The sequence below is a fragment of the Oryzias latipes genome, chromosome 16, assembly GCF_053564925.1.
Source record: "Oryzias latipes strain Hd-rR chromosome 16, Olatipes_Hd-rR_3.1".
Taxonomy (NCBI): Eukaryota; Metazoa; Chordata; class Actinopteri; order Beloniformes; family Adrianichthyidae; genus Oryzias; species Oryzias latipes.
In genome coordinates, this window is record NC_136252.1 from 22,103,276 (window position 1) to 22,127,973 (window position 24,698).

The 24,698-nt window shown below is 39.9% G+C and overlaps 1 protein-coding gene across 9 annotated transcripts; it reads left to right on the top strand.

The window, feature by feature from the left end:
- The first annotated feature begins 1,209 nt into the window (after positions 1-1,209).
- Positions 1,210-23,830, top strand: LOC101160192 (CUGBP Elav-like family member 3). Of its 9 annotated transcripts, XR_013648256.1 has the most exons (16): positions 1,210-1,419; positions 1,701-1,888; positions 2,552-2,789; positions 4,155-4,237; positions 16,879-16,927; positions 17,537-17,665; positions 17,758-17,837; positions 17,976-18,131; positions 18,511-18,655; positions 18,898-19,044; positions 19,184-19,246; positions 19,868-19,972; positions 20,122-20,265; positions 20,473-20,634; positions 20,934-21,032; positions 22,799-22,981. XR_013648256.1 is itself a non-coding variant. In XM_004077920.5 (15 exons), exons 3-14 carry the CDS (start codon positions 2,645-2,647, stop codon positions 20,598-20,600), a joined length of 1,374 nt encoding a protein of 457 aa, XP_004077968.1. In that variant the 5' UTR covers positions 1,210-1,419; positions 1,701-1,888; positions 2,552-2,644; the 3' UTR covers positions 20,601-20,634; positions 22,799-23,830. The 9 variants fall into 9 exon arrangements, 7 of the variants coding, with proteins under 7 accessions (XP_004077968.1, XP_078789297.1, XP_011483635.1 ...); XM_004077920.5 differs by lacking the exon at positions 20,934-21,032 and having other exon boundaries at positions 22,799-23,830; XM_078933171.1 differs by lacking the exon at positions 20,934-21,032 and having other exon boundaries at positions 17,540-17,665; positions 22,799-23,830.
- The last annotated feature ends 868 nt before the right edge of the window (positions 23,831-24,698 follow it).

Below are 24,698 nucleotides of genomic sequence, written 5' to 3' on the forward strand. Positions count from 1 at the left end.
TATATATATATATATATATATATATATATATATATATATATATATATATATATAAAACACACACACACACATATATATATATATATATATATATATATATATATATATATATATATATATATATATATATATATATATATATATATATATATATATATATATATATATATATATATATATATATATATGTGTGTGTGTGTGTGTGTTTTTACTTGAATTGCTTCAAAAGATAACCCAAAAATATATGGACAACCGAAGAATAGGGCTGAAGAAATAACTAAAGTGAAGTGAAGGTCCATCCATCCAGACAGAAATATTGTTACTTTTTTTTTTCTTAAGTCACTTTTCTTTTTTCATGGTTGACTGAAGACCAACAATGAATACAGCTTTAAAAAAATCATTTTACAGATTTCTGTTGCTTTTCCGTCCACACGATCTAATTTAATCCAGCTAGTTTAAAAAAAAACTTCAAGGCCATATGCATGATATAGGGGTGTAGCTACATGTTGGAGGATGCTGGTTCATGGAGGGCACGAGGGGATGTCAGCAGATGGTGACCTTTAGGAGTAAATTACCATGAACCCAGTGACTCCTTTCACTCAGCTAATTCCCCTCTGAGACTCATAGAGCACACACAATTGTTCAAGATAAGAAAATTGAATTATTTCTTAAATGTAAAATAAATAAATAAAAGATTTTAAAAAAAACATGTTGTCGCACAGCGTTTTCAAAAGTAGCTGCAGCCAGTAAAGTAGGCCAACTCAGTCCCGCAGCCATCTCTCTGCCCTCTGTCACACATTTCTCTCTGGGTGGGTGTTAGTGTGATTTTGGGCTCAGGCGTGAGCAGCTGTAGTAGTCGTGACTGCGCTCGAACGCGGCAGCGCGCTTCGGCTTCACGTCAAGAAGCATCGTTTCAGCACCAAGGCCAGGGCTTTGCAGAGAGAACAATGGTCGGCATCTTGTAGCCAAGGCAACGACGGAACAGCCGTAAAACACCACGTAGACTCATTTAGGAATCTTTTTCTACCTTCAAAATATCGTTAAAATGATAATAGGAACATTTTATGTCAATATATAAATATTTAAATTTACGACATGTTACAGATTTTGCTGTTTTATTCTGGCACAGTGGGCTTGGTTGACGTTGTTTTGACGTTCCCTTGAAGTCACGTCACGGGCGAGCAACTGATTTCGCGAGAGGGGGAGGGGCAAACGAGAGTAAGGGAGAGAACTGGAGCATACGTCAAGAGCCATACAGCCGTTGGAGGAGCGAGACGCCACAACAGCTACAAATTAACCAAAAATTTTAAAAATAAAACTCCTCGCTTAGCTAAAGGGTTCTTTTATACCGGCGCAAACAACGGCGACGAACTTCCAACGGCGTTTAACCTGCAGGTCACCAGTCCAATTCATACTGTTGTAAGTTTGATTTTAGCAGTTTGCTGGCTAATTGTTACTCCCCCCCCCCCATTAATTTATATCTATCTGCCCGCGTGCGCTTTTGACATTGGAAACTGTTTGGAGCTAATTTTTGCCCCGCTCTCTTAGTCTTACGGTGATAAACTGTCACCTTCCAGCTGAACTCTCCTCTGTCACCTGCAGATTGAGAGACAGGGATTACGCTTTCTCTTGTTTTTGGGGTTTTCCCCCTTTCTTGTATTTTTTTTCTTCTACTTTTTTTTTTTTCCAAACACAACCAGGAGTGAAGTAGCTGTACACCGAGAAGACCTAGCTCGAGCGTCACAAAGAGAGCGGAGAGCATCAAGAGACGGGAGGCAGGCGAACGGCGCACGGGGGGAGAGGACAACGACACGGAGCATCCTCTCTCCTTTTTTTTTAATTCACCAAACGCACGGACTGCTCACGCGTGGTTTATTTACGGAAAGAGGTATGAAGTGCGGCTTCAATTCCTTGTTTTGTCCCGTTCTGGCGTCTTGAGTGCGTATATATGTTGTATGCATACATTGAGATCGGACAAAGAGCAAGGCAAGTGTGACATACGCTGATGCTGAACCTACAGCTGCCTAAACAAAGAAACTGCTCCATGGCAAGGATTTTACCACAAGTCCCAATGCTTCCTTTGGGTTTTGTTGATATGCGTCGGGAAAATCAGTGATTCACCCCAAAGTTCTGCTTTCTCACTCATATTTTCCTTTTTTATATATTTGTTTAATTGGAAGAAAGTGACATTATTGTTTTTTGATTGACTAATTACCATTTGCATAATTGTTTTTTTTCCTATCAGGATGCAGAGAGTCCTTTGTCATCAGAATGGCCAATAAAGACTCCAAAACAGCGCGAATATTTTTGTTTTCATAATGCAAGTTAAGATACACACTTGATATATTCGTATTTTTCATAATTTTTAGCACCCAATATGACTTAAAACTGTTTTATGTTATAGAAACAAACTTGGGTATTGTTGAAACACGAACGTCAACACGATTCTGAAATATCTACTGATTTTTTTTTTATCCTAAAGTCATAAATTAATTTATCATATAGATTGAAATTTTTTATTTTTCTTTCTCTTTTGTTTGTGTGACCCAAGACTCATCCAGCATCAGCCGCTCCTCTCCAGGGATACCTGCTTCTGATCTGTTTGCCCCACATATCCTGTAATCATCTCCTCCACTTTGTCCTGATGAAGGAAGCTGACGCCATCAAACTATTTGTGGGGCAGATTCCCCGGAATCTGGAAGAGAAGGACCTCAAACCCATTTTTGAGCAGTTTGGCAAGATCTATGAGCTAACTGTGATTAAGGACAAATACACAGGGATGCACAAAGGTAGGTCTCATCCTCCACATCCATCTTTAATAGAGGCAGGCAAAATGGCACTTGGCTGCTGGAAAGTTGGATAGAGCGCTGCACGGATGACAAATGCAGATTCATGCATCCATAGAAACTCTTACAGGCCCTTTATCTACACAGGGATACTGAGAGATCAAGACAAGCAAATAACTCACAGTAAATCAAAACATTTCTACACAGACTTGGACCAAAAATCCTTCATTTTCTTTTCCACAAATATTTCTTTGTAATTCTGACTTCTAATAATAATTGAAAGAAAATGTGTTTTTATTGTCCTGCACAATGTTTCTGAAGCTTGCAGTTCATTTTGATATACAGGACTCATCAACCGTCTTTAAACACAGATAAACAGAAAATAAAACCTATACACTGTCTTTTAAACACACTTCGACACAATGTGACCAGGGTTCATGTGTTACATGAACCAGATTACGCTGTGTGCTCCAATCAGTGTAATGGGTCTGTAAGCCAGGGTGACACAAGGGAAAAGAATCTGTTGTTTTGAGAATCCCCATGTCCACAGTAAGCCCCTCTTAATAGCAATGCCACAGACTGTAAGATGCATGTTGACTGTGTGCTGTGTATGTCCCTCTGTACGCCAGTGAGTGTACAATTCTTCATTTCATTTTATTTTTTTTCCTCCCCATTGTCTGGAATCATGTTGAATTTTAATCAGTTCCCCAGATTTAGTGTTTGAACTTATTTCCCTAATCTGAGATCGCATTAGTCTGTGTGAGATGTCACAGGGGATGCTAACTTGCTGCTAATCTTGTTGTCTTAGTGCTGGTGACAGGTGTAGTAAACAGGTCTGGCCAGCCAACTCTTCTACCCATACCTCCCTCACACATTCAGACACAGGTACAACACAAAGAAGGCAGGGGGAGTGTATCTGGAGTGACTGTGAGGCATGCATAGTGATTCAACTACAGCGGGAGGCTGACAATTGCGAGCCGTAAAGCCTGGTTAGCCCCACGCACATGTCTGTGGTGCCATCATGTTTGCTGAGTCGTGCCGTGTCGTCCTGAATGTGCCGTGCTGTGGAGTGCCCTTCTCTGCGCTAAAGTACATCATTATGATGCTGTCAAGTACGGTTACCATGCAGTGCATGTTTATCTACAATTTTATTGTCAGGCCAAGCAGCGAGTAATCAGAGGATCCCCAAAAAAACTGTTTATAACAGAGTGTGTGTGTCTACTCTATTTGAAACTGTTTGTTCAGAGATTATATAAGGTAAAAAAAACAAATACAAAAAGAAAGTTATGGAGCTATTTATAAAGCTTTTCTAACTGTACTCCTTTTTGCCCTCTTTTTTCTCTTTGTCTGCCACTTTCTGTCTAACAGGATGTGCATTTCTGACGTACTGTGCGAGAGAGTCTGCGCTGAAAGCCCAGAGCGCTCTTCATGAGCAGAAAACACTGCCAGGGGTAAGTGTACATAACAAACAGCCATGAGCACACGTGTCCCCACACCCTAAAACACTTCTATTTATGCAACAGTACACACAACAATACCAAAAATTAGCTTTCACAGAATCTACAACCTACCTACATAGACTCTACCTGCTTGTACACACCAGCATGTCGCCTGAAACAAATGTGTTTGTGTGATATGAGGTTTGACTCCCATTAGTAGCATTGTGACATAACTCAGAAGCCGGCAGGCATCTTGCTGGTAAGAACGAACGGTCCCATTCACTGGAGATGCATAGGGTACTCCGCAAGCATTATCATCTTCATTTCTCCATCTCTCTGTGTCTCTCCATCTTCCTGCCGTTGCTTCCGTTAGCCTCCGGTGATAGCTCCTGTCTAGAGAGTCTGTAATTAATGTGACCATTCCCCTTTGTCTCATCCCAGTCTCCCTCACGTCTCTGGTGAGGGATTGTGTGCTACGGCTGTGCAGGGGTAGGACACAATTCATTATGGAAGGGGCCTCGTGCAAGAGTTGTGTCTGATCTGTAGACTCTACCTCTCTATCTTTCCTCCTCCCTCTTTTTTTTTTCTGTGACCTGGTTTCCATTGCAGAATTATACATTATATGTTTGGGAAACTTTCATAAGTGATTCACTTTTTCACTTTAAGCACAAAATGATCTCAGCGATATGAATACTTTATCTGCAGTGTGTTACTATCTTAGTTCCGATTCTGCAGCAGTTTTAATGTGATAGTTAACGTGCAGCAGCTGCCTCTAACCCCTTCTCTATATGTTGCCTTGCAGCTGATCAGAGTTTCAGTTTCTGCACCTTCCTCATAAGCTGGAGAGGCTGATAAGATCTATGTGAATGTTTTCTGTAGGAGAGCCAGAAGAAAGGCGGTTGGGGGAAGGGAACTCTTCTGACACATATGAGCTCAACTCCCTTCATACATACATATTGCAGTCATGCATGGAGCTTGGGAATGAGGCTGTACATTTTTACCAGTGCTGGATATTCATAGTTTAAACAATTCAGCAGGAAACTTGCAAAGACGTCTGCATTTAAATCCTTTTCTCACTGTCTTCTTTAGCTTTATTGACCTCGGGTTCAATTTTAGCTGGTTCCTTTGCTGACAACACTACACAGTTGCACACATGCCTCCTGTAAAGATATAGACTTGACGCGTATTTCCACATAAACCCTGCTAAATATTCTGGACACAGAGGAAACATTTGCAGAGAGGATGCTCATTTGTGGTGGAGATTTACTCAAGCAGCAGCAGACTCCGAGCACAGGCACCAATCTTCATTAGAAGACTAGTGCTGAGGGTGTGGTGATCATGTGATGCCTTCTCAAAACACTGTTAATGAAAAACACGTCCCACTCTCTTGCAGTTTTTTTTTCTCGTTTCATCTCAATCGTCTCATGTTTAGAAAACTATCTAGAATGTTGTTTATTCTCTGCAATTCAGAGAATAGCTCATCTGCACTTTTCCTCCATAAAGTTTTTCCATCTAAGCTCTGCTATTTCATCCATATTTTATCGGTCCTTTGTCCTCTTGCTCCTCCTTTTCTCTTAGTCTTTTTGTTTACATTTTTTTGTTTAGATTTTTTTGTAAATATATTTTTACACATAATTTTCCCTTTTCTTTGCTTTTGAATTGCTTTCTAGTCTCCTATTAGTTCCCAACCCTAAATATCTGTTACCCTTTTCTGAGTTTTCATTTTTCCTTCAAATGCTCTTCATGCCACACATTATATGTTATTCTTACCTCTCCAATCTTCCAGTTTCTGTTCACCTGATGAACACTTCGTAAAGCAGCTCTCTACCTTAAACCTTTTAATATCTTCATACTCTCCACCATCACAAAAACCTTTTGCCTCCCGCTGCTTTTTATTCATTTTTTTCTGTCACTGCACACTGCCTCTTCCTCCTTGGATTCTCATTTCACAGTAATTTATGGTAACCCTTCCGAAATCCTCGTCTCAGCACCGGGCTCACTCTCTCCATCTCCTGCCTCCACCCTCCCTCCTATGGTTCCTCTTCCCCTCATCTCATTTCCCCTGCTTGTGATTAGTTGACCCTTTTGACCGTTTCACTCCCCAATATCCCCCCCATCTCTTCCTTCTTCTTCCCTCCTGCTTGTCCTCCCCACCTCTGCTTTGTGTGTGTGTATGTGTGTGAGATGGGTTTATTGCAAAATTGTCATCAATCAGCAGTTCAGGGTGTGTTTGAGCAGTAGTCTTGATAAAGCATAAATCTTGGGATAACTGTAAGAGACGAAAAAGTATGCCCTAAAGTTCATAAAAACTTTTTTTTAATGACATCAAACTAATCTAGTTGTGTTTCTCCTTAGGTGTGTGACCAAGCAATCTTAAATGTATTTCCTTGTTTAGCTGAGGCAAGGGTATCAGAATGGAAAAACAAGAAATAATCCATGGAGGTACTGAGAGGGAGATGACCAGATGTTTGTAATTCATTTGGACTAAAAAGGAGAAGCTGAAATAGCGCACAAGACAAAGAAAATAAGAGTTGCATGAAATCGGTCAGAGAAAAAATGTGCATACTTATTACTTTGAAAAATTTGGAATAAATAAACATATTTGATTCTTCTCAATCATCAGGAGACACACGACAAAGTATCTTGTATGGTTAGGTGATGCACAACCTCACATTTGTCCCAGTAGTAATAATGAAAGAAATGGGAATGGTAGACTTCAATCCAATGTTTTTCATAGAGTAAATGAAAACGGATGTTCTGAGTATTGTTTCCTTACAGAGAAAGTGGCCGTTGGACGACAGCACGAGTGAGAGGCCAGAGGTCAGGGCTCAATCTTTAGTGCAGAAATTACTCTGGGTGGGGTAGAGGCTGCTGTCAAAGCCATAAAGCCTTCCTTCCTGGTTATCACAGGCTCCGTTCTCTAGCCTTAGAATCAACCATATTGCTGTACAGTACATTAAACCCAATTGCAATATTGCATTTTCTCTCCTAATTTTAGTTTTCTCTACATTTTAAAAAAAATACTGTCATTAAATTAGATTATTTCATCCAGATTTTTTAAGATTCTGTTGATGTTTGTGTTTTGACTTTCTTTTGGCTGCTGCTCATTCATTCATTTACACATTGCAAGAATGTCCAGTTTCCTCAAGTAATCTATCTATCCAGCCTCAATCTTTTCATCAAACCAAACTTAGCTTCCATCCTGGTTACATTTTAAATCTCCATCATCTCGCTGTCTTTTGCTCTGTCCCCCCCCCTCCCCCCCCCCCTCCAGCTTACAGCTGTCACACATCCATCGGCTCTTTCCCTTTATCTGTTCTTTTGTTCTCGGCTGTTGATATCTTTCTTTTCATTTAATCTGCACCCTCTTCTCTTTGTATTTATCGCTCCCTTTATCTTTGTGCTACTTCCAACGCTGCCGTTGGTGCATGCACGTGCACAAACATGCACACGCATGTTCCCAGAAGCACACACATACACACATCTGTTTGGTCATGTAGGCTCCTGTACATGTCGGTGTCGGTGAAATTAAAGTGTGATAAGCAGCTTACCAGGTGTGTGTGTGTGTTGTCATGCTTCACTGCTCTCCAGGAAGCACTACACTCCTAGTTTTTTTTTTAACCCTTTATTTTTAGTTTCTCATCACAACACAAAACAAACATAACAATTCCCTGAAACAAGTTTGACTGTAAGTCCACATTAAATATAGTGTAAAGCAGGTAAAGCATAAAAATAAAATAAAAAATGCATTGATGCCAAATGAGACGAGCAGTTCAGTTAAACATATTCATACAACCACAATCAAAGGTACAAAGAACAGTCACTACCCCAGATAAAATTTAACTGCGTGCCATCGACGTTCAAAGTCATCTGATTTTAGTTGTAGCAATGCTGTCATTTTTTCCATCAAATAAACGTGTTTGATTCTTTGTTTCCATTCAGTTACAGAAGGTGATGTTACATTTTTCCAATTTCCTGTTATGGTTTTTTTTTTGCGACCAGTAGTAAAATGCGCATTATACATATTTGATCAGCATCAAAGTCTTTTGGAAATACACCAAGCAAATACGACAGAGTACTTAAAGGAACGTCATGTTTTACAATAGTTTCAATCTCCCTCTTAATATCTTTCCAAAATTCACAGATAACTGGGCAATCAAAGAAAATATGTGTGTGATCACCAATTTTTCCACATTGCCTCCAACATAAGGCTGTGGATGAGCCCTTGGCAAAATTAGAAATCAACAGGGGTGTGTGAAAAAACGCATTTTGATTTTCCAGTCAAACTCTTTCCATAGTTGGCAATTAATTCCTATATGGCTGTCCTCACACAATTTATCCCATTGTTCATCTTCTATTATGCAGTTAGATTCCAATTCCCATTTTTCTTTGATATTATATGTATGCTGTCCGGTGGCAGTTGAGAGTCTCTTATACAAGTTGGAAACATGTTTATGTGTTGGAAAGTTTTTTTCTGCGATTGTAGTAAACACTCCTAGTTTTTTAATCAGACACAAAAACAGAGGAACCCTCAAACACACACATGCACTACACATACTTCCCAGTGAAACACTGTGAACGTCCATAAAATATTTAAAAGGCAGAAGAGGAGGCAGAGGACAAGTCGTTAATAACAAACCCCGAAACAGTAGAGAGTCGAACAGCTTATAAAAAAATGAAAGTTTAGTTGTTGTATTGAACAAATGCACACGGCCCCACAATGTCATGTGCGATGAATTGACATGCAAGTCCTAGGGTTACAGCTCTGAACACAACAGGAGCTGTTCCACATTTCATTCAGGCTGTTACCAAGGGAGGATGTGTGCATTTATTTATGACTCAAGCTGGAAAGGCTGTGCTTTATATGCATGCGGTACGGACTGCATGGACGCAGCTGGAAGGCAAAAAAAAAAAAACCACACGCTGTTGCTACATCTACATTACTGTTGCATCACTGTCTGCGGGGATGCCAAAGAAACATGAACACTATACATCCCATCAGCGTAACTGCGGTTCATTAAATTGCTTAACCTCTTACCATGTCAGTGCTGTTATGGGACTGTAAAGATAGGCACTATCTTTGCATGTGTCCGTCATTCAGAACGTGCAGCTGATGGTTATCAGATACACTCAGACTGTGTCCTTTTTTCCTTTTATGTGTGTGTGTGTGTGTGTTTTCATGTAGAATCTACCCCTGGCAGACAGCCTCCCCATGGGAGACACCATGATGAGCAATTTATCCACAAGGGCAACTTTGTAGTCTAATTTCCCATATTTATATGGTCAGCAGCACTGTTTACTATTTCCCTTCACTGCTTACTGCTGCATTTTCAATTTAGCCCAGATCCCAGCTCCCTCTATGCCCATCTTTATATTCTCTCTGTCTCTGCATGCTCTGCCTCTTTCTCTCCCCTCCTGATGGGGTTTGTGATTTGTATCGCCCCCCACCCCCACCATGCTGTTCCTCTATTTTTATCCTCTCTGTGTGTGGGACGGGAAGGGAAAAGAGGGACAGGTGTAGATCTGACTTTGTGAGTGCAAGAAGACAGAGAAGAAGAAGACGAACTAAACGGAAGGGGAATGAAAAGAATGGCGGTGTTTGGATAGGTTAACAAACAGCTGATCCTGAGGGGGGTTAGCTCATCTTTATTTTAAACTATTCTTGGTACACATGCAGGTACAATTATGAACACAGTGTGAAAAAAAACAACAGCAGTTGTATCTATTTTAATTCTATTCTAAAAGCCTGGCCCACACACAGAAACACACATTAGAATATAAACGATACTGACATTCCTGCCACTTTCCTCTGGGTGGACACAGGATTTCCAGGGTGTCTTAAGTATTTGCTATTCACTGTCTCTCAATGACAGACTATATCTACAGATCTAAAGTGGCTAAACACGGAGCTCAGCCCTTGTAATCGTTTACTGTTCACAGCAACTGTTCTGCCTTGTTGCATCTACAGGCTTCTGTTTTTACATCTGGTATTTGTTGTATTGTAAAATGACTGCTGATTGCACTGATGTTATCCAGCCTTAAGTTTTTGTTTACTATCCTGAGAAGTTTAGTTATTAAAGCTTGTCCTGTAAAAACTACATGCTTAAAAGATTTAAGAGATAAAATTATGAGATTCTGTTGAAGGAATCAACCAGAGGTGTCCTAGACTTCTCCTTAAGGAAATTTCAATCAAGAACATTTAAGCCGGAGATCAACTCGGCAAAAAATACTTCAGTAGAAATAAGGCCCTTATTGTACAATTTGAGCTGGTCTGAGCAGTGTCCTCGATGGCCACTGCTAGATAAACTCGGCCAATATTATCTCTATTTTGTTAATTTACTGTAACTGTCATGCGTTAGGAGTCGGCAGATTTTTATCTTTTCCCTCAAATCAAATTTGAATACAGGAATAAGGAAATAAAGCATTTCAGCATAATAGGACTTGGTCTTTTCAAACACAGCAAAAGCCGAATCTTATGAAAGTGAAAAGCCCCTTGTTTTAAAAGAACTATGTCTTATTTTCTGTCTTGCAAGAAAAATGATCTTATTTAAAAAGTTTTTCAATAGCAAACTAAAATGTCTTATTTACTATAATTTTTTTCTTAAAGAAGAATTCTTGGTAGGATCATTTTTCTAACCCCAGTGGCAGATTTTTCTTTTATTATTTAAAGAAAATGTATTCAAATTTTAAGAATTTTTGACTTATTTGAGGTCTGTTTTTGCAGTGAGAGGCTCTTGTTAGAAGTACTCAAAGAGTCACTGACTGCCCTCTTAGAACTGAAAACTTTTACGAGCTCTAAGATTTGAAAGACAAAGCACTATAACAGTCGGCTACAAGCATTAGCGAATGAACAATCACAAAATCCTTTTTGACATTTTTCTGCTGTAACACTCATTTAGGCCCGAGTTGTGAGGTTTTCATCTTTAATTACCAACCTACCAACTCCAGCCTGCAATCCAGATGCCCTCCCAATGTAATATTTATGTGTCTGCACAGAGATGCACACATAGAAGAAGCCTATGTGCGGGGGGCTGAATGAATGTGTGAATTTGTGTGAATGAAAAGACGGCTTTAGTAAACGTGGAGGAGGGCCCTCAAGAGCTTTGGCTTGAATAGGGGTGCGCAGACAGGGTGGGGGGTAGGGTGAGACATGGGAGGAGTTGAGGAGGTTGTGTTCGAGAAGGAGGAAACAGGACAAAAGTTTTCCATAATGAGCATGGAGGAAGGGACAGGCGGGTGGTGTGTGGAAGAAAGGCTTTTCTCTGGGTGGTGGAAGACTAGGAGGGAGCCAGGGCATACTTATGTCAATTTAAACAGAGACATCTGTCAGAGGCAACCATTCGTTTGTCTCTGCATATTTGTGTGATTAGACGGCCAAAGGGATGACAGGACTTTTGCTGCACCTGGGGTGTGATCTCAATACAGAGGGCCCTGTCTAAGCATAGGTTAACCCGCTGTTTTAATGATGGTCTTTTCTCCCCTGACCACAGCGCAGAGCCAGTCTCTATAAACTAGAATTACACTGAAATAAAACAGCACAGAGCATTATGGGAAAGGATGAAAGCTCTAAATGCACTGATTTGTATTAGTTGATGCTTTTTTTCCCCTTTAGATGTTCATAGTTTTTAGCTCCCAACTTGAAGAATTACAACAATATGCACAACTGTTCCTATTACATGTCCCTGCTTTTAGGCTTATCACTTTTAATTTGGTTTGTGTAGTATTTGTAAATCTATCTAACCATATGCTGCACATACAGGCCATTTTTTCTTGCTTCACTATTCTGAATTGTAATCATTTTAAAGTCATTCTATCTCTATCCTATTTTCTTTCTAAATGTTGAATTTTGACAATTGGAGCTATGTTACAAAAAGACAAAAATAAAGCACATCATGACTAATTCTAAAAAGCGCGACATACCTAAATATTAGGCAAAAAAGATGGTTTCCATTTTTGTGACATGCTTTTTTCTTCATTTCAGGTCTCCCTATAAACAAAATGAAAAAAAAAAGTATTTTCTTCTAAGATTTTTTAAACATTTTAAATATCTGAACATTAAAAAAAGTTTCATTAGTTGTGGATTAAATGGAGATTTCTGCAATCATGAATGTGTATCTCTTAGAGCATCTTTTTTAATTCACCAGCTCATTTCCCCAAAGACTTACACTCCCTAAAATAGAAATATTTTCCAAGTCCAACAGTTATCCACTATAGTGCTTTTGGATTATGTGAGACTAAACCCAGCGGATCAAATTTCAGTGAGTGCTCCACGGCAGCGGCAGAATGTTCTCGGTGGGACTAAAGCACCATAAAATACTAGAAATCAACAGAACAATTATTTCTGCTATATGCATGGCTTGATATCGTCATTACAAACAATGAAAAAAATAAAATAAAGGACAGGAAAAGTGATTCTAATCGGTGCTCCAACAGGGAGGCTGAGGAAGAGTTAACAGCTAGACGAACAGAGCAAAGGAGATGGAGAGCAGGCTTCTCAGGTGTGAAGAATGGAGAGAGGCAGTAAAAAGAGTGATGAGAGCAAGGGGGATGGGCCACCCAGGAGCTTATATTATGGTTGCAGGCCCCCGTTCCTAGGCAACGAAGCTGAGCGAGATGCCAGGTTGCCTGGCAACCTCAGGGATGCAAAGCCTGATGTGGTTTCATAAAGAGCGAAGATTGCATAGAGAGGTAGAATTGCTCCATCGTACCTTTCTGGGTTCAAATTTTATTCCACTACATTTTCATTTTAACAGAAAAAGTTCAAGGTTTTAACACCTAAATGCATATTCTTTGGCGATCTTTTCTCACGGGCGTACAGCACAATTGTGTCAAAAGTTTTAACGGCTTGGGGGAAAATAATGACAATATTAAGTATTATGTTACAAGGATTTTTATTTCAAAATCCATTTTCACCTTAAAATATTAAAAGAACTTTTAAGTCAAAGGCTTTTCTAACTGTATAGGTAATTTTGTGTTAGTCTGTCTGACCTGAGCATTATTATTGCATTTGTACTCGCATTTGTTGCAGATTAGGTGAAATATTTCATCCAAGCATGTCAAACAGTACTGCCACATAAATAAATCAGGTTTTTGCCCTGTTGAAGTATGTGTTTGTCACAGGGGTGAGAATGATTAGGATATGTACATGTAATGCAGGAAAATGGGACATTTGCCAAAGAAGATTGAGATGGAAGCGCAATAAAAAAAAGTATAAAGCCCCCATCATTATGCAAATATGGATGGATTTTGGAACTCGGGGAGAAAATAGGGGAATCACAGATAAAGGGAGGAGGCAGCAATGATCTTTGATAAGACAGGAACAAAAATACTTTTTTCTTTTTTGAGCAGTAATAATTGGCATCTTAGGATGGAGTGAGCCAAAAGAGAGGCAGAAAACAAAGGGAATGTGTGAGTGCATGTGTGTTAGCTGTGGCGTATTTTAGGACTCCACATGCATGCTCATACAATTCTTTGTTGTTATGAGCTGCACTTAAACCACATTTTCATGTGCTTGCATGAGCATTTTATTCTTGTGCAAAATTGCTATGCAGTGCTTTAAAAAAAGAAGAAAAGGAAATCCGAGTTGCATCTCTTCATGTATTACTTCATGTTCTACACAAAATTTCACAAGCTCACAACCCCATCCCTCACAGCGCGGTGTAATGGTCTGTTCCACTGATTTTGCGTGGGTGGGGGAAGGGGTAAAATACGATTTGATTGGATAATCCAGGGATTTAATATCCTCTAATCCCGGTACAATCCTCTCTGCATTACTGGGGGGGAGTAAGATTAACTGTATGTGTGCAGTATGCGTTTGTTTCTGCATGACCAAGGGGCAGATGCTGTGGGAAAAGTGCAGTTTAGAACTGTTTATGTGTGTGCTCGCAGATGAACGGCATGCCCTGTGTGTGTGTGTGGCTTTGTGTTCTCATCGCAGCATATAAATGAGCCCATGTTTGCATGCAGGATTTGGTCCGGCGTGTGGATGGACCTTTCCCCATCACATATGACACGTACGTCCACATGGTTTGGCTGACATGGGAACTCGCTCTTCTGGCACACAGAGGATTCTTGATGAGGAGTAGGATGGCTGAAAGTACACTTCAGTGTGAAGCCAGAGCCTGATGCTTGCTCATTTTTGCAGATGGCAGCTGCTAATTAGGCTTTAATTGGAACGTAAGTAATAGGGGAATAATTTGGCTTGAAAAGAACATGTACATTTTTATTTTCATTGGAGTTAAAGAAACCAGCAGATATATCCTCATGGTGATTAAATTGTGTTGGCAGCTTTTTGTCTTAGGCCTAAAGGAATTTTCATCACTACAATGGAAGTAAATTAAAGAGTTTTCTAACCTTTTCCGTCATATTTCATCACCTGCTGATGAAAATCTCCATGGTATTGTCATAAATGCCTCCCTCCCCGTTAATTATCTTTTACTCGTGTGTATTTTTCCTCTAAAAAATTGTCTTGCTTTTCACTGCGTTGATGGAAAATATTTCTTAGCAGTCGCACTTCAATGATAGTAAAAACCCAGCGGATCAATTCTTCTTCACTAATTCTATGTTTACACAAAGAGCGAAGCAGTTGCCCTTGGCAACGACCATCCTTGTTTACCCACCCAAAGTGCCGTCATTTGATTGCCATGACAACAAGCTGGTCGTCATGCCAAATTTCCAGTTGCAATGTGTTGTCTCTGTGGCAGCCTTGTGCACTCCTCACCTGCTGCTTCCCTCTCTTCTGTGTCAAGCATGAAATTCACAAAAAGATGGGACTTTGATCAGAATGTCACAAAGCATACATGCCCTGACAAAAAAACAGGGCGTCTAAGGCCAAAGTTCCTGCCTTGTTGGAGGGTCTTATGTGACAAGGATGAACTTGAACAGGCCTAATAAAGGGATATAAATGAAATAGATGATTGACGCACAGATGGGTAAGAGGTTAGTCGACACAAATCTTGCTACAGTCAACCTGCTGTACAACACAATCCAAAATCAATGTACAAGACAGGACTGATCGATGAGGCTTTTGCTCACGGTAACAACTGAAAAACCATGCATGGCGGGATGGATGGATGGATGTTTACACTAAGAGCTGATGCCTCTGTAAATGTGGATCTGAGACATTTAGTCTTTCCTCTGATGTGCTACCTGTGGGTGTTATGTGAGAGTGTGCAGCTTATTTGAAACTATACTAGTTGATGCCTCAGCATGATCTGTGGCCTTGCCTTAGATCAATAGCTTTGTGGTGACAGCTAAGAGCTGATTAATCAAATGTATGGATCAGTCTCCTACTGCTCTGCCCTTACCTCAATTACCAGCTTTGTTACATTGCCTCAACACCCCACTGGGACCTCCATTTCTCCTCCTCATGCATTCCCTTTCCTCCCCTTTTTGTTCCTTATCTTTTAAACGTATAAAATTGAATTTATATATATGTATTTATGTGTGTGTCTAAATACATAAATGTATGTATATACTATATATATAAAAGAAAGCAGGGCATTCTACTTTTTTCTGCTTGTAGCAAAGCTGTGACATTCTACCTGTCCTCTTTCCATCCCATCACTGAATCTTTACCGCACTTCCCTTTCTCCACTGCCCTTCTCCTCCCCCACCCAGTTCCCCTGTAACCACACAATGCCTTTTTTAGTCTCAGTGGTATGACTAAGCACTATGCATAGTATATTTTCCTGGCTGCAAAAAAGTGCAAGAGAAACAATGTACAACTTTTCTCATCCCTGAATATTCTGCATGGAAGTACTAGGCATTGAGATTAGGGTGGTTGCGATGATGCAGCACTCTTAGCGGCGAGTCTTTTTGATAGATAGAGCAAGTCACAACTCAACCTCGTCCAGCTTCTTCCACCTCCTCCTCTCTCTATGCATTTTGAATCATTTTTCAGGGGCCATCACTCTTTTCTCAGTCTTTCTGCTCGACTATACATTTAACACTTTTTCTAACGCTTCCATGTACTGTCTAAGATCTTTTTGGCCTCCCTGCTGCCCCTTCAGCGGGGGTCCCTCATGCCTCTCTGGAAAATTCGGTTTCTTTATCCTTTTACTTTGAGATGACTGCCTCTGCATCCTTCAGGCTCTTGTCATTTTCTACCCACAACATTATATCCCTTCCTTACCCTCTATCCCTCTTCCAGTATCTCAGCCTACTCTTTTCTCTCATTTAATCCACAGTTCCTCTGTAATCCAGATCAGCTGGCCCTCATCCTTAATCTCATCACTTCTCAATCCCTCTGAACAGCCTTGTGTATATGTGTGTGTGTGTGAGAGAGAGAGAGAAATCAAAAGGTGCTAAAGCTGTCAGTGTTTGACAAGTAAGGACTACTGTCTGAGACAAACTTCATACACTAAGCCCATCTGCTAACTATGATTTATCAGTAACAGAAACAAACAGAAAAACTTATCACTGCCAGAAACCTTTGACTGCAAAATTCCTCATCTGAACTTTAAAAGTGATTCCAATTATTTTAAAGTGTTCTAGTTTCATTTTATGTCATAATTTTGCCACAACATTTAAGTAGTAGAAAACAAACAATGGAAAAGCCTATTTTACCAGTTCTAGTCTGATAGCAGGACAAGCTTAGAGTTTTGATTATGTTTGCTATTTTGGTTTATATTCTTGTTTGTTTGTCTCTTCAGATGAATCGACCAATCCAAGTTAAGCCAGCTGACAGCGAGGGTCGAGGGGGTGAGTTCCACACATCATCTTTTTAAAGGGATGAATTCACAATATACACACACATTGGCACTTTAATGTATGCACAAATACAATGCTTGCTATTGAGTAGAAGTAACTGTTTTTCCTGTTTACATTTTTACTGTAATGACTTTGAACAAGTAAAAGGTGTCCGTTTCTATCAGACAGGGATGGAGTCAGTGAAGTAGAAGTAGAAGTAGTAGAGTAGTCATTGGGGTGCTTAGCGCATTTTTTTCTTACTAAACTTTATTAAACATTTTTACAATTTACAATAACGAAACAATTGCTAATATCAAACACACATATAAGACCAAACAACAATAATAGTAATAGGCCCTTTGTGTGTCGTTAGTGCTTAGCAAGTTGTTGATTTTGGTTTTATTTGCGCCGAATCAAAAGCCTCCCTCACTTCTCGCTCATATCACCAGTCTCTATAGTCAATACTGCCCTCTGGTGAGGAATAATGGTAGTGCTTTATAGATTTACATTTCAAAAACCTACATCTTGATTTTTGCAAACAGAAATCTTACCAGTAAAAGCAAAACGATTCTGATCTCAAATTTTTTAATTCCCTTCTTCTGCACATATTTGATCTGTTAGAAGACAGGAAATTGTTTGTAGGCATGCTGGGAAAGCAACAGACCGATGAGGATGTCAGAAGGCTGTTTGAGCCCTTTGGCACCATAGATGAGTGTACTGTTTTGAGAGGACCAGATGGCACAAGCAAAGGTAAATTGTATAAAGATGATATGATTTAGCATTTAAAAACGGTTTTGAAATTTAGCTTTACTTTCTGAATGAATGACCCCGTTTCCCTGTAGGGTGTGCTTTTGTGAAGTTCCAAGGACATGCGGAAGCCCAGGCTGCTATCAACAGCTTGCATGGGAGTCGCACAATGCCTGTGAGTTTCATTTGCATGATGGATAGTGGTAAAAACTGGAATTTTAACCTACAATACTGAAAATTGGGCTAAATTAAAAATTATACATCAACAAACACTTGCAACTGATATCTTTGAGTCTCCTCCTTCTGCTCACAGGGAGCGTCATCCAGTCTGGTGGTGAAGTTTGCTGACACGGAAAAGGAGCGAGGGCTGAGGAGGATGCAGCAGGTGGCCTCCCAACTGGGCATCTTCAGCCCCATGACCCTCAACTTCCCTGCCTACAACGCATACACACAGGCCGTCAATGCACAGGCAAGCACAACTTCAGCAACACTCACTGTACTACACTTGCATGTACACACCAATTTTGTAAAGGGGAGTGCTGTGCTTATGAAAGGATGTAATAAGTTTGAAGAGGCTATCAGTGGTCTAATTGGGGCTAATGTTATTACCCAGACAACAGAACATACGTCATCTGGCATTAGCTTTCCCGCAACACACAACCATTAACCCACTGACTCAGGACATAATGGCCTTGTAATTAGATCTCTATTCATCTATTACTCCATCACTCCCTCTCTCTGGCCCGTCTTCTCCTTTTTCTTCCTTTTATATTTGTTTGCCTTTTTCCCATATCAATTTAAACCCCTTTCCCCTTTCTGCGTCCCCCTACTTCCTTCTTCCTCTACAGCTCGTTCAACATCAGGCCTTGGTTGCTCAGTCAGCGTACTTGTCTCCTGTGGCTACAGTTGCTGCGGTACAGATGCAGCAGATGGCTGCACTCAATGCCAACGGAATCATTGCCACACCCATTACACCCATCACACCATCTTCGGGTAAGTTCACACACATCAAAGGCTTCATGCACCAAAACATACCTGAACTTTCAGCTGAGGTTCCATACTATTCTCTACAACTGGGGTTCTGGACTTTTTGTTGAACAGAATGACATGCATATGGTCATGAGCCTGTTAACTGTCATCCAATGGTAGCTACTTCAGGCGGAGTTTTATATCTATGTAGGATAATGTGAGTAGCAAATGGTTTGACATTGACACAGACTAATCTATGTCCTTAGGTACAAACACCCCACCAGCTATTGCTGCAACACCTGTGCCAGCTCTCCCCCCACCAATTGGAATGAACGGTTACAGCAGCGTGCCAGCTCCCACCAATGGACAACAAACAGAAACTTTATACACTAATGGTGTTCACCAATATCAAGGTTTTTTTTATGATACTTTAACATTTTCAGTTTATGTTTAAAAATCTGTTGTAAGATGACACTGCCAACATTTTCCATTTTTTTTGTGTTTTTGTTTTTTTACACTACCGGTAATTCTGGTCTTGTTTAATTTTCACAGCTCAGAGTCCAGCAGCCTTGGATCCATTACAGCAAGCCTATGCTGGCATGCAGCACTACACAGGTCAGTGTTTGTAGACTGATTTATTCTCTACAACTGATCCAATTTTACATTTACTTGCGTTTTCTATGTTAAAAAATATCTCTGTTTCTACCAGTTGTCCCTGCTCAGCATTCAGATGTGTAGCTCATTGAAACAAATAAATACCATTTTAAATGTAAAATAGTATGTACCATGCTTTAAAGATCTGGGATTAAAAGAGCCAGACCGTGTACATGTCAGATTATACTTTCAGTAAAGCCCACATCAGACACTTGAGACTTAAGTGAAAATGTAGACTAGTAAAGTAAACAAAGAATTCAGTGTGTTTTCTCTATGGCTTTCAAGGACAAAAGGTTTTTAGAAGCAATTAGTTTAATGGTTTATGTGTTTTTCTAGGGCACCATTTGTATACAGCGCACATTTCAAGATCGTAGGCTTAAAAGAGTGATGCAATCTGTTCACATCAGACCGAGATCCTCCGTGTCTTTGTTTAGCTGCCTCTGTCAGTTTTTACAGTTAATGGCTTTCACCTTCAGCAGGAGACATTTCATTTAAAAGGAAATTAAATGATTGGGTTTTCTAATGTTGCCACCTGTTGGGTTGATCCAATCAAGTGTTGTTACTCTCCCTCTTCTCCAATAGCGGCATATCCTGCTGCCTACGGATTGGTTGGCCAGCCGTTTCCTCAACAGCAAACACTAGTTGCCCAGCAACACCAGCAGCCTCAGCAACAGCAGCAACGAGAAGGTAAAGTGACTTCCTTTTCTGACCGGAGCCGCCCTCCTCTCTCCGGTGATCTTATTTAAAAGTTATTTGTCACTAGGATGTCACTGTGCCAGATCATTTATCAGCCTTAGCCTAATGTGTGCTCATGTGTGTGTCCGTATGTGTGCCAGGTCCAGAGGGATGTAACATCTTCATCTACCACCTGCCTCAGGAGTTTAGTGACTCTGAGATGCTGCAGATGTTCCTGCCCTTTGGCAATGTCATATCCGCCAAGGTGTTTGTGGACCGTGCCACCAACCAGAGCAAATGCTTCGGTGAGATTCACGAAACGGGGGGAGAAACGGGGAAGGAGAAAGAGGAGTAAGCTTTTCGGAGCAAGAAAAGGATAATAAAATAACACAGAAAGTTAGCCTGTGAGGGCAGAATATCACCTGAATATTATCTACTGGTGATTGACTGTTTTTAAACTAAAACGGAGAAATACATATGAAGTGGAAGGACTCTTTTTGTCTCTCTTTTAGGATTTGTGAGTTTTGACAACCCAGCCAGCGCCCAGGCAGCTATCCAGGCTATGAATGGCTTTCAGATTGGCATGAAAAGACTCAAAGTGCAGCTCAAGAGGCCAAAGGATGCAAATCGTCCATACTGAGTGAAGACTGACAGGAGGAAAAACAAATCTAGAGGTGAGGTGGTGGTGAGAAGGTTTTGAGTCACATGGCATCACAAGAAGGGAGGTATAGTATTTTGGGAGCAGGTAGATTTAATTGACTAAACAAGTGAAGATGGGCAAATTAAATTTGGATTTGACTATCTGAGGATACAATAATCCAGAAAAGTTTAGCAATGTAGTATAAATTCACTGGGTTGTTGAGTAAGTAAATAACAAAAATATTGTTTTCCTTTTTTATTTTCTTTCACAATCTTATTTATTTTCTTTCCTACTGTTTTGATTTTTTTTTCCTGGCAACTTACTTCACCCAAGAATCTTCCGTCCAATCATAATTCAGAGGACCCCATCGCTATCGCAATGGTTGCCTAGTGACCGATAAAGCCCTGACCCCCCCCTTCCTCTCGCATTGTTGTAAGTTGATTGGTTGGCCTGTGTTTGGGTTGCTGTGGCGATTGATTGCCTGTGTTGGTTGCCCTTGGCAATTTTTTTGTTCTGTCACCTCAAGCAACCAGCCATGCGTTGACCTGCATGTCCTGTTGCTGTAGTGATCACAGACTGTGTTTGGTGCATTGTGACTTTATTTTGTATTGACCTGTGCACATACTGATCAATAACTATCCATAGCCAGGATTGCTCTTTGAATCCACTGATCTGATTGGAAATCTGATCCACTTTTTCATTTCCCAGTAATTTGATAAAACCTGGAGCAACATTCTTGATTTTGTTTTGCAGCTTTGTTTTTGATCAGTCTCTGAAGTGTTCTGTTTGGTGTGATTTATATTTGGAACAAATGGTTTGGGATTTTAAATATGTTTCTGTGTTACACTGTTCATGTGTAACGCAGAACGGAGTAGGACGGTTTCCAGAGGGTTCCATTGCGTACTGGTGGAGAAACAGAAACCCAGAAGCTCTGATCATGTTTTTATAGAGAAAGTAAGCATTCACACGTTTGATACAACATACAGTCAAAGGCAGTGATGGATAAGGTATGGTAATGAGGCATGCAGAAGTCGAACTGCTGATGGGTTGAAAGTATAGGATACACCTTTTAAAGTGTCAGTCATGTAAATAACAAAGCACTTTGTATTTCTGGGCGAGCATGCATTTTGTTAAGCTGTACTCTTGATAGGCTCAGTTTCTAAAACTGGATTGTGTTGATTTATTGATTTATTTTTCCTTTGAGATGTGACACTATTTTCTGCATCTTCTCTGTCTTTTGTTTACACTCTGTCACTGCTTCAAGTGCTGTCTCCCTGTCCAGCCCTTCATCACCTCTTTCCTGTCTCTTTCATCTTCTTCTTTCCACCACTTTTCTCTTTTTCAAACGCTTATCCACTTTTCTCCCAACCCCTTCTTCTTCCTGTCTCTCTAGATCGTGTTTTAAGGTAAAGGGTATGTGGTTGTCATGGTGGAGAAACAAGTGCCTCTTGCTTATTGGAGGCGCAGCCTTCAACTATAGGAATTCTGGGAGAGAAATTGCCAAGAGATCTTGCGATGCTGTTTTGAGTGGGGTTAACTCTCCCCAGAGCTCCACTACTGGTGGAAACAAGCGTCGTACGACATCAGACTTGAGTAAACAGTCCTGTCTCTATTTCTGGATAAAAGCTGCTTTGAAAGGGCCTTACAATAATTTGCTTGAACTATCACCCAGAATTTCTATAATGCAAATGCCAGAGAGTGATGCATGTTGTTGGTAGTGCTTGCTTGCCATGGTTTGAGGCACAGAAGTGCAGCACATGCTAGCAAGGACACAGATGAGACCAAAGCTCTACAGACACACACACACAAACACACTAACACATCCACTTTCAGTCACAGGAACATGAGAAAAGATTTTCACCGTGTTGAACTGCATGATCCAGACACCGTGTATGTGTCAAAGCATCATGATTTGCTGCTGTCAGATAATCTTCCCAGGAAAATGTCCTCAAACTAAAACAGAGAGAGTTAAGGAGCGTCAAAAGATTTAGTGGGACGATGGAAGTGTGACTGGAGCTTCAGAGTTGTGAACCTTCAGAATCTCCTTTTGACGGGATGGGCATGTTTGATAGAATGTAAAGATCAACCAGTGAGCATTAGTTTTTTGGTAAATTCTAATAGGCTGCGCTTTCTTCTGTTTCCCTCTGTCCCGTTCACGCGCCACCCCTTCTGCCCCCCAACTCTCCCTGCTCTTACAGGTGACTTCTCAGAGTCCAGCCGGGGGGAGGAATCCAAGGGTTCATGGCGCTTTCAGACCGTCTGCCACCTGTGAGCGCCTGCGGAGTGCTGCCGCGCACACACTCACGCAAAAATGAATGCACTCTCAATCCTGAACCTCAAGTGATTTACATGTACATAATGTGCACAAACAAAAAACAAAACATGTGTTTCCTGAAGCCCACATACATAGAGTTCACACATATACTTTACCCATAGAGCTATTAGCTTGGTTTGACCATAGTCTGTGTGGAGCAAAGTGTTTACCACAACCAAGACAAGGTAGAGTATTGAGAAGAAAAAAAAAACCCACTGCTGATATTTTATTTCAATAGACTTTAACATTTCTATATCCTGTCAATTACATGACAAATATAGACAAATGTTTCACAAAAAATATGGAAAATACAAAAAAGACAATAAGTGAGTAGGTTAGAAAAACTCTGAAGATCCTAATGACCTGTAAATAGTTTAGTTTACAAATATCTGCATAAAAAATAAAAAAAAATGCAAAAAGAATATTACTTTAGATAAAACCCTTAACAGGACACACCAACATAACAATAATGATCATTATTGTTATTATTATTATTGTTACTACATCTAGTGTCATCCTCATTTTCATGAGGATATTACATTCCAAACTGTAAAATGGGAAATCATAAACCTATTTTAAATTTCTACTTAGAGTTTAGGTGGGACAGGGGTAGGGGGTGGGTGGGGAGGGTTGCACTTTTATTCAGGCGGTTTTAATATTTGAGCTATTTTTTATTTATTTAATAATTTAATGATTATTTTGTTTATTGGGGGAAAAAAAGGTTGTGATGCAATATTTTGATTTTAGAATTTTCTAGAGAGAAAAAAACTTTTGAGGGCCTGTTTCTGTCAGACTCTTGCAATCAACTAATTATTATGTATCTATTAATTATTACAACTATATTTATTTTTAATTTATGAAATCCTGTTTTTGATCCACTCTCTTTTTAAGTTTAAATAAAAAGTATCATACTGAATGTGTTGGTGTGGTTTATTATTTGAGTGCCAGGTTGTGTGTGGCAAAGGCAGGAAGTCATGTTCATTTTGTTTGCAACAGGAACTGAAATCTTTTTTTAAAAGATTATTCATCCGCCAAGCCTTTTTTCTTTTCAACTTTTTGCACAGTGTAATTGTTTAACAAGAAAATCAATTTCTAAGAATGTTTGTCCTGTTTTCTCTTCTTGTTTGAGTTGATTTAACTTTAATTTATTAATAGAAAAAGTTGCTTATTCACAGGTTCTTGAAAAAAATACATGTATATTTTATATTGTGTAGAAAACTACTTATTGCCACTCAAACATATCAGTTTCTGTGACCTTGTCCTACTGAACCTTCTTCACATGTGCAAACTATTACTATCTAGGACACGCTCTTTTACAAAGCAGAGGTTGCACAGACCTGAAGTCAGACTGTTCCTCCAGTTACCCTTTTAAAGGGTCGGGTTTGTTACGATTCACTGATCTAAAATGGATCCACATCTTTGAACAAAAATTCCACCAGAGTGACTCAGATAAATATCTGGAGACTGTACTATGAGGCATATTGTTGGATTTCTTGCAAGATAATCCAGTGCAAATTAAATATGTGAACAAACAAGTAAACAAGAATTAGTGCCAAATCCATTCACAGTTTAGTTTCCAAAAGTTCAGCCCACTGCTGTTTGTCCACATCAAAATAATCCAGAGGGAACATCATTACAACCACACTGTATGGGCTCATGTCTTTGCAGGATTCAAAGTGTTTCCACACATTGGAATGGAATGACGGTTTGATCATTTTTTGCTGCCATCACGAGTGTGTTGTCTGCTGTGATGGCACTTTGTCATTTTTACGTCAAAGTAAGAT

Excerpts from the sequence above, each read along its gene's own strand:
- LOC101160192 (XM_004077920.5), top strand. The coding sequence starts at position 2,645 with ATGAAGGAAGCTGACGCCATCAAACTATTTGTGGGGCAGATTCCCCGG. Across the intron at positions 16,928-17,536 it reads TGACAGCGAGGGTCGAGGGG|AAGACAGGAAATTGTTTGTA; the intron begins GTGAGTTCCACA and ends TTGATCTGTTAG. Across the intron at positions 17,666-17,757 it reads ACCAGATGGCACAAGCAAAG|GGTGTGCTTTTGTGAAGTTC; the intron begins GTAAATTGTATA and ends GTTTCCCTGTAG.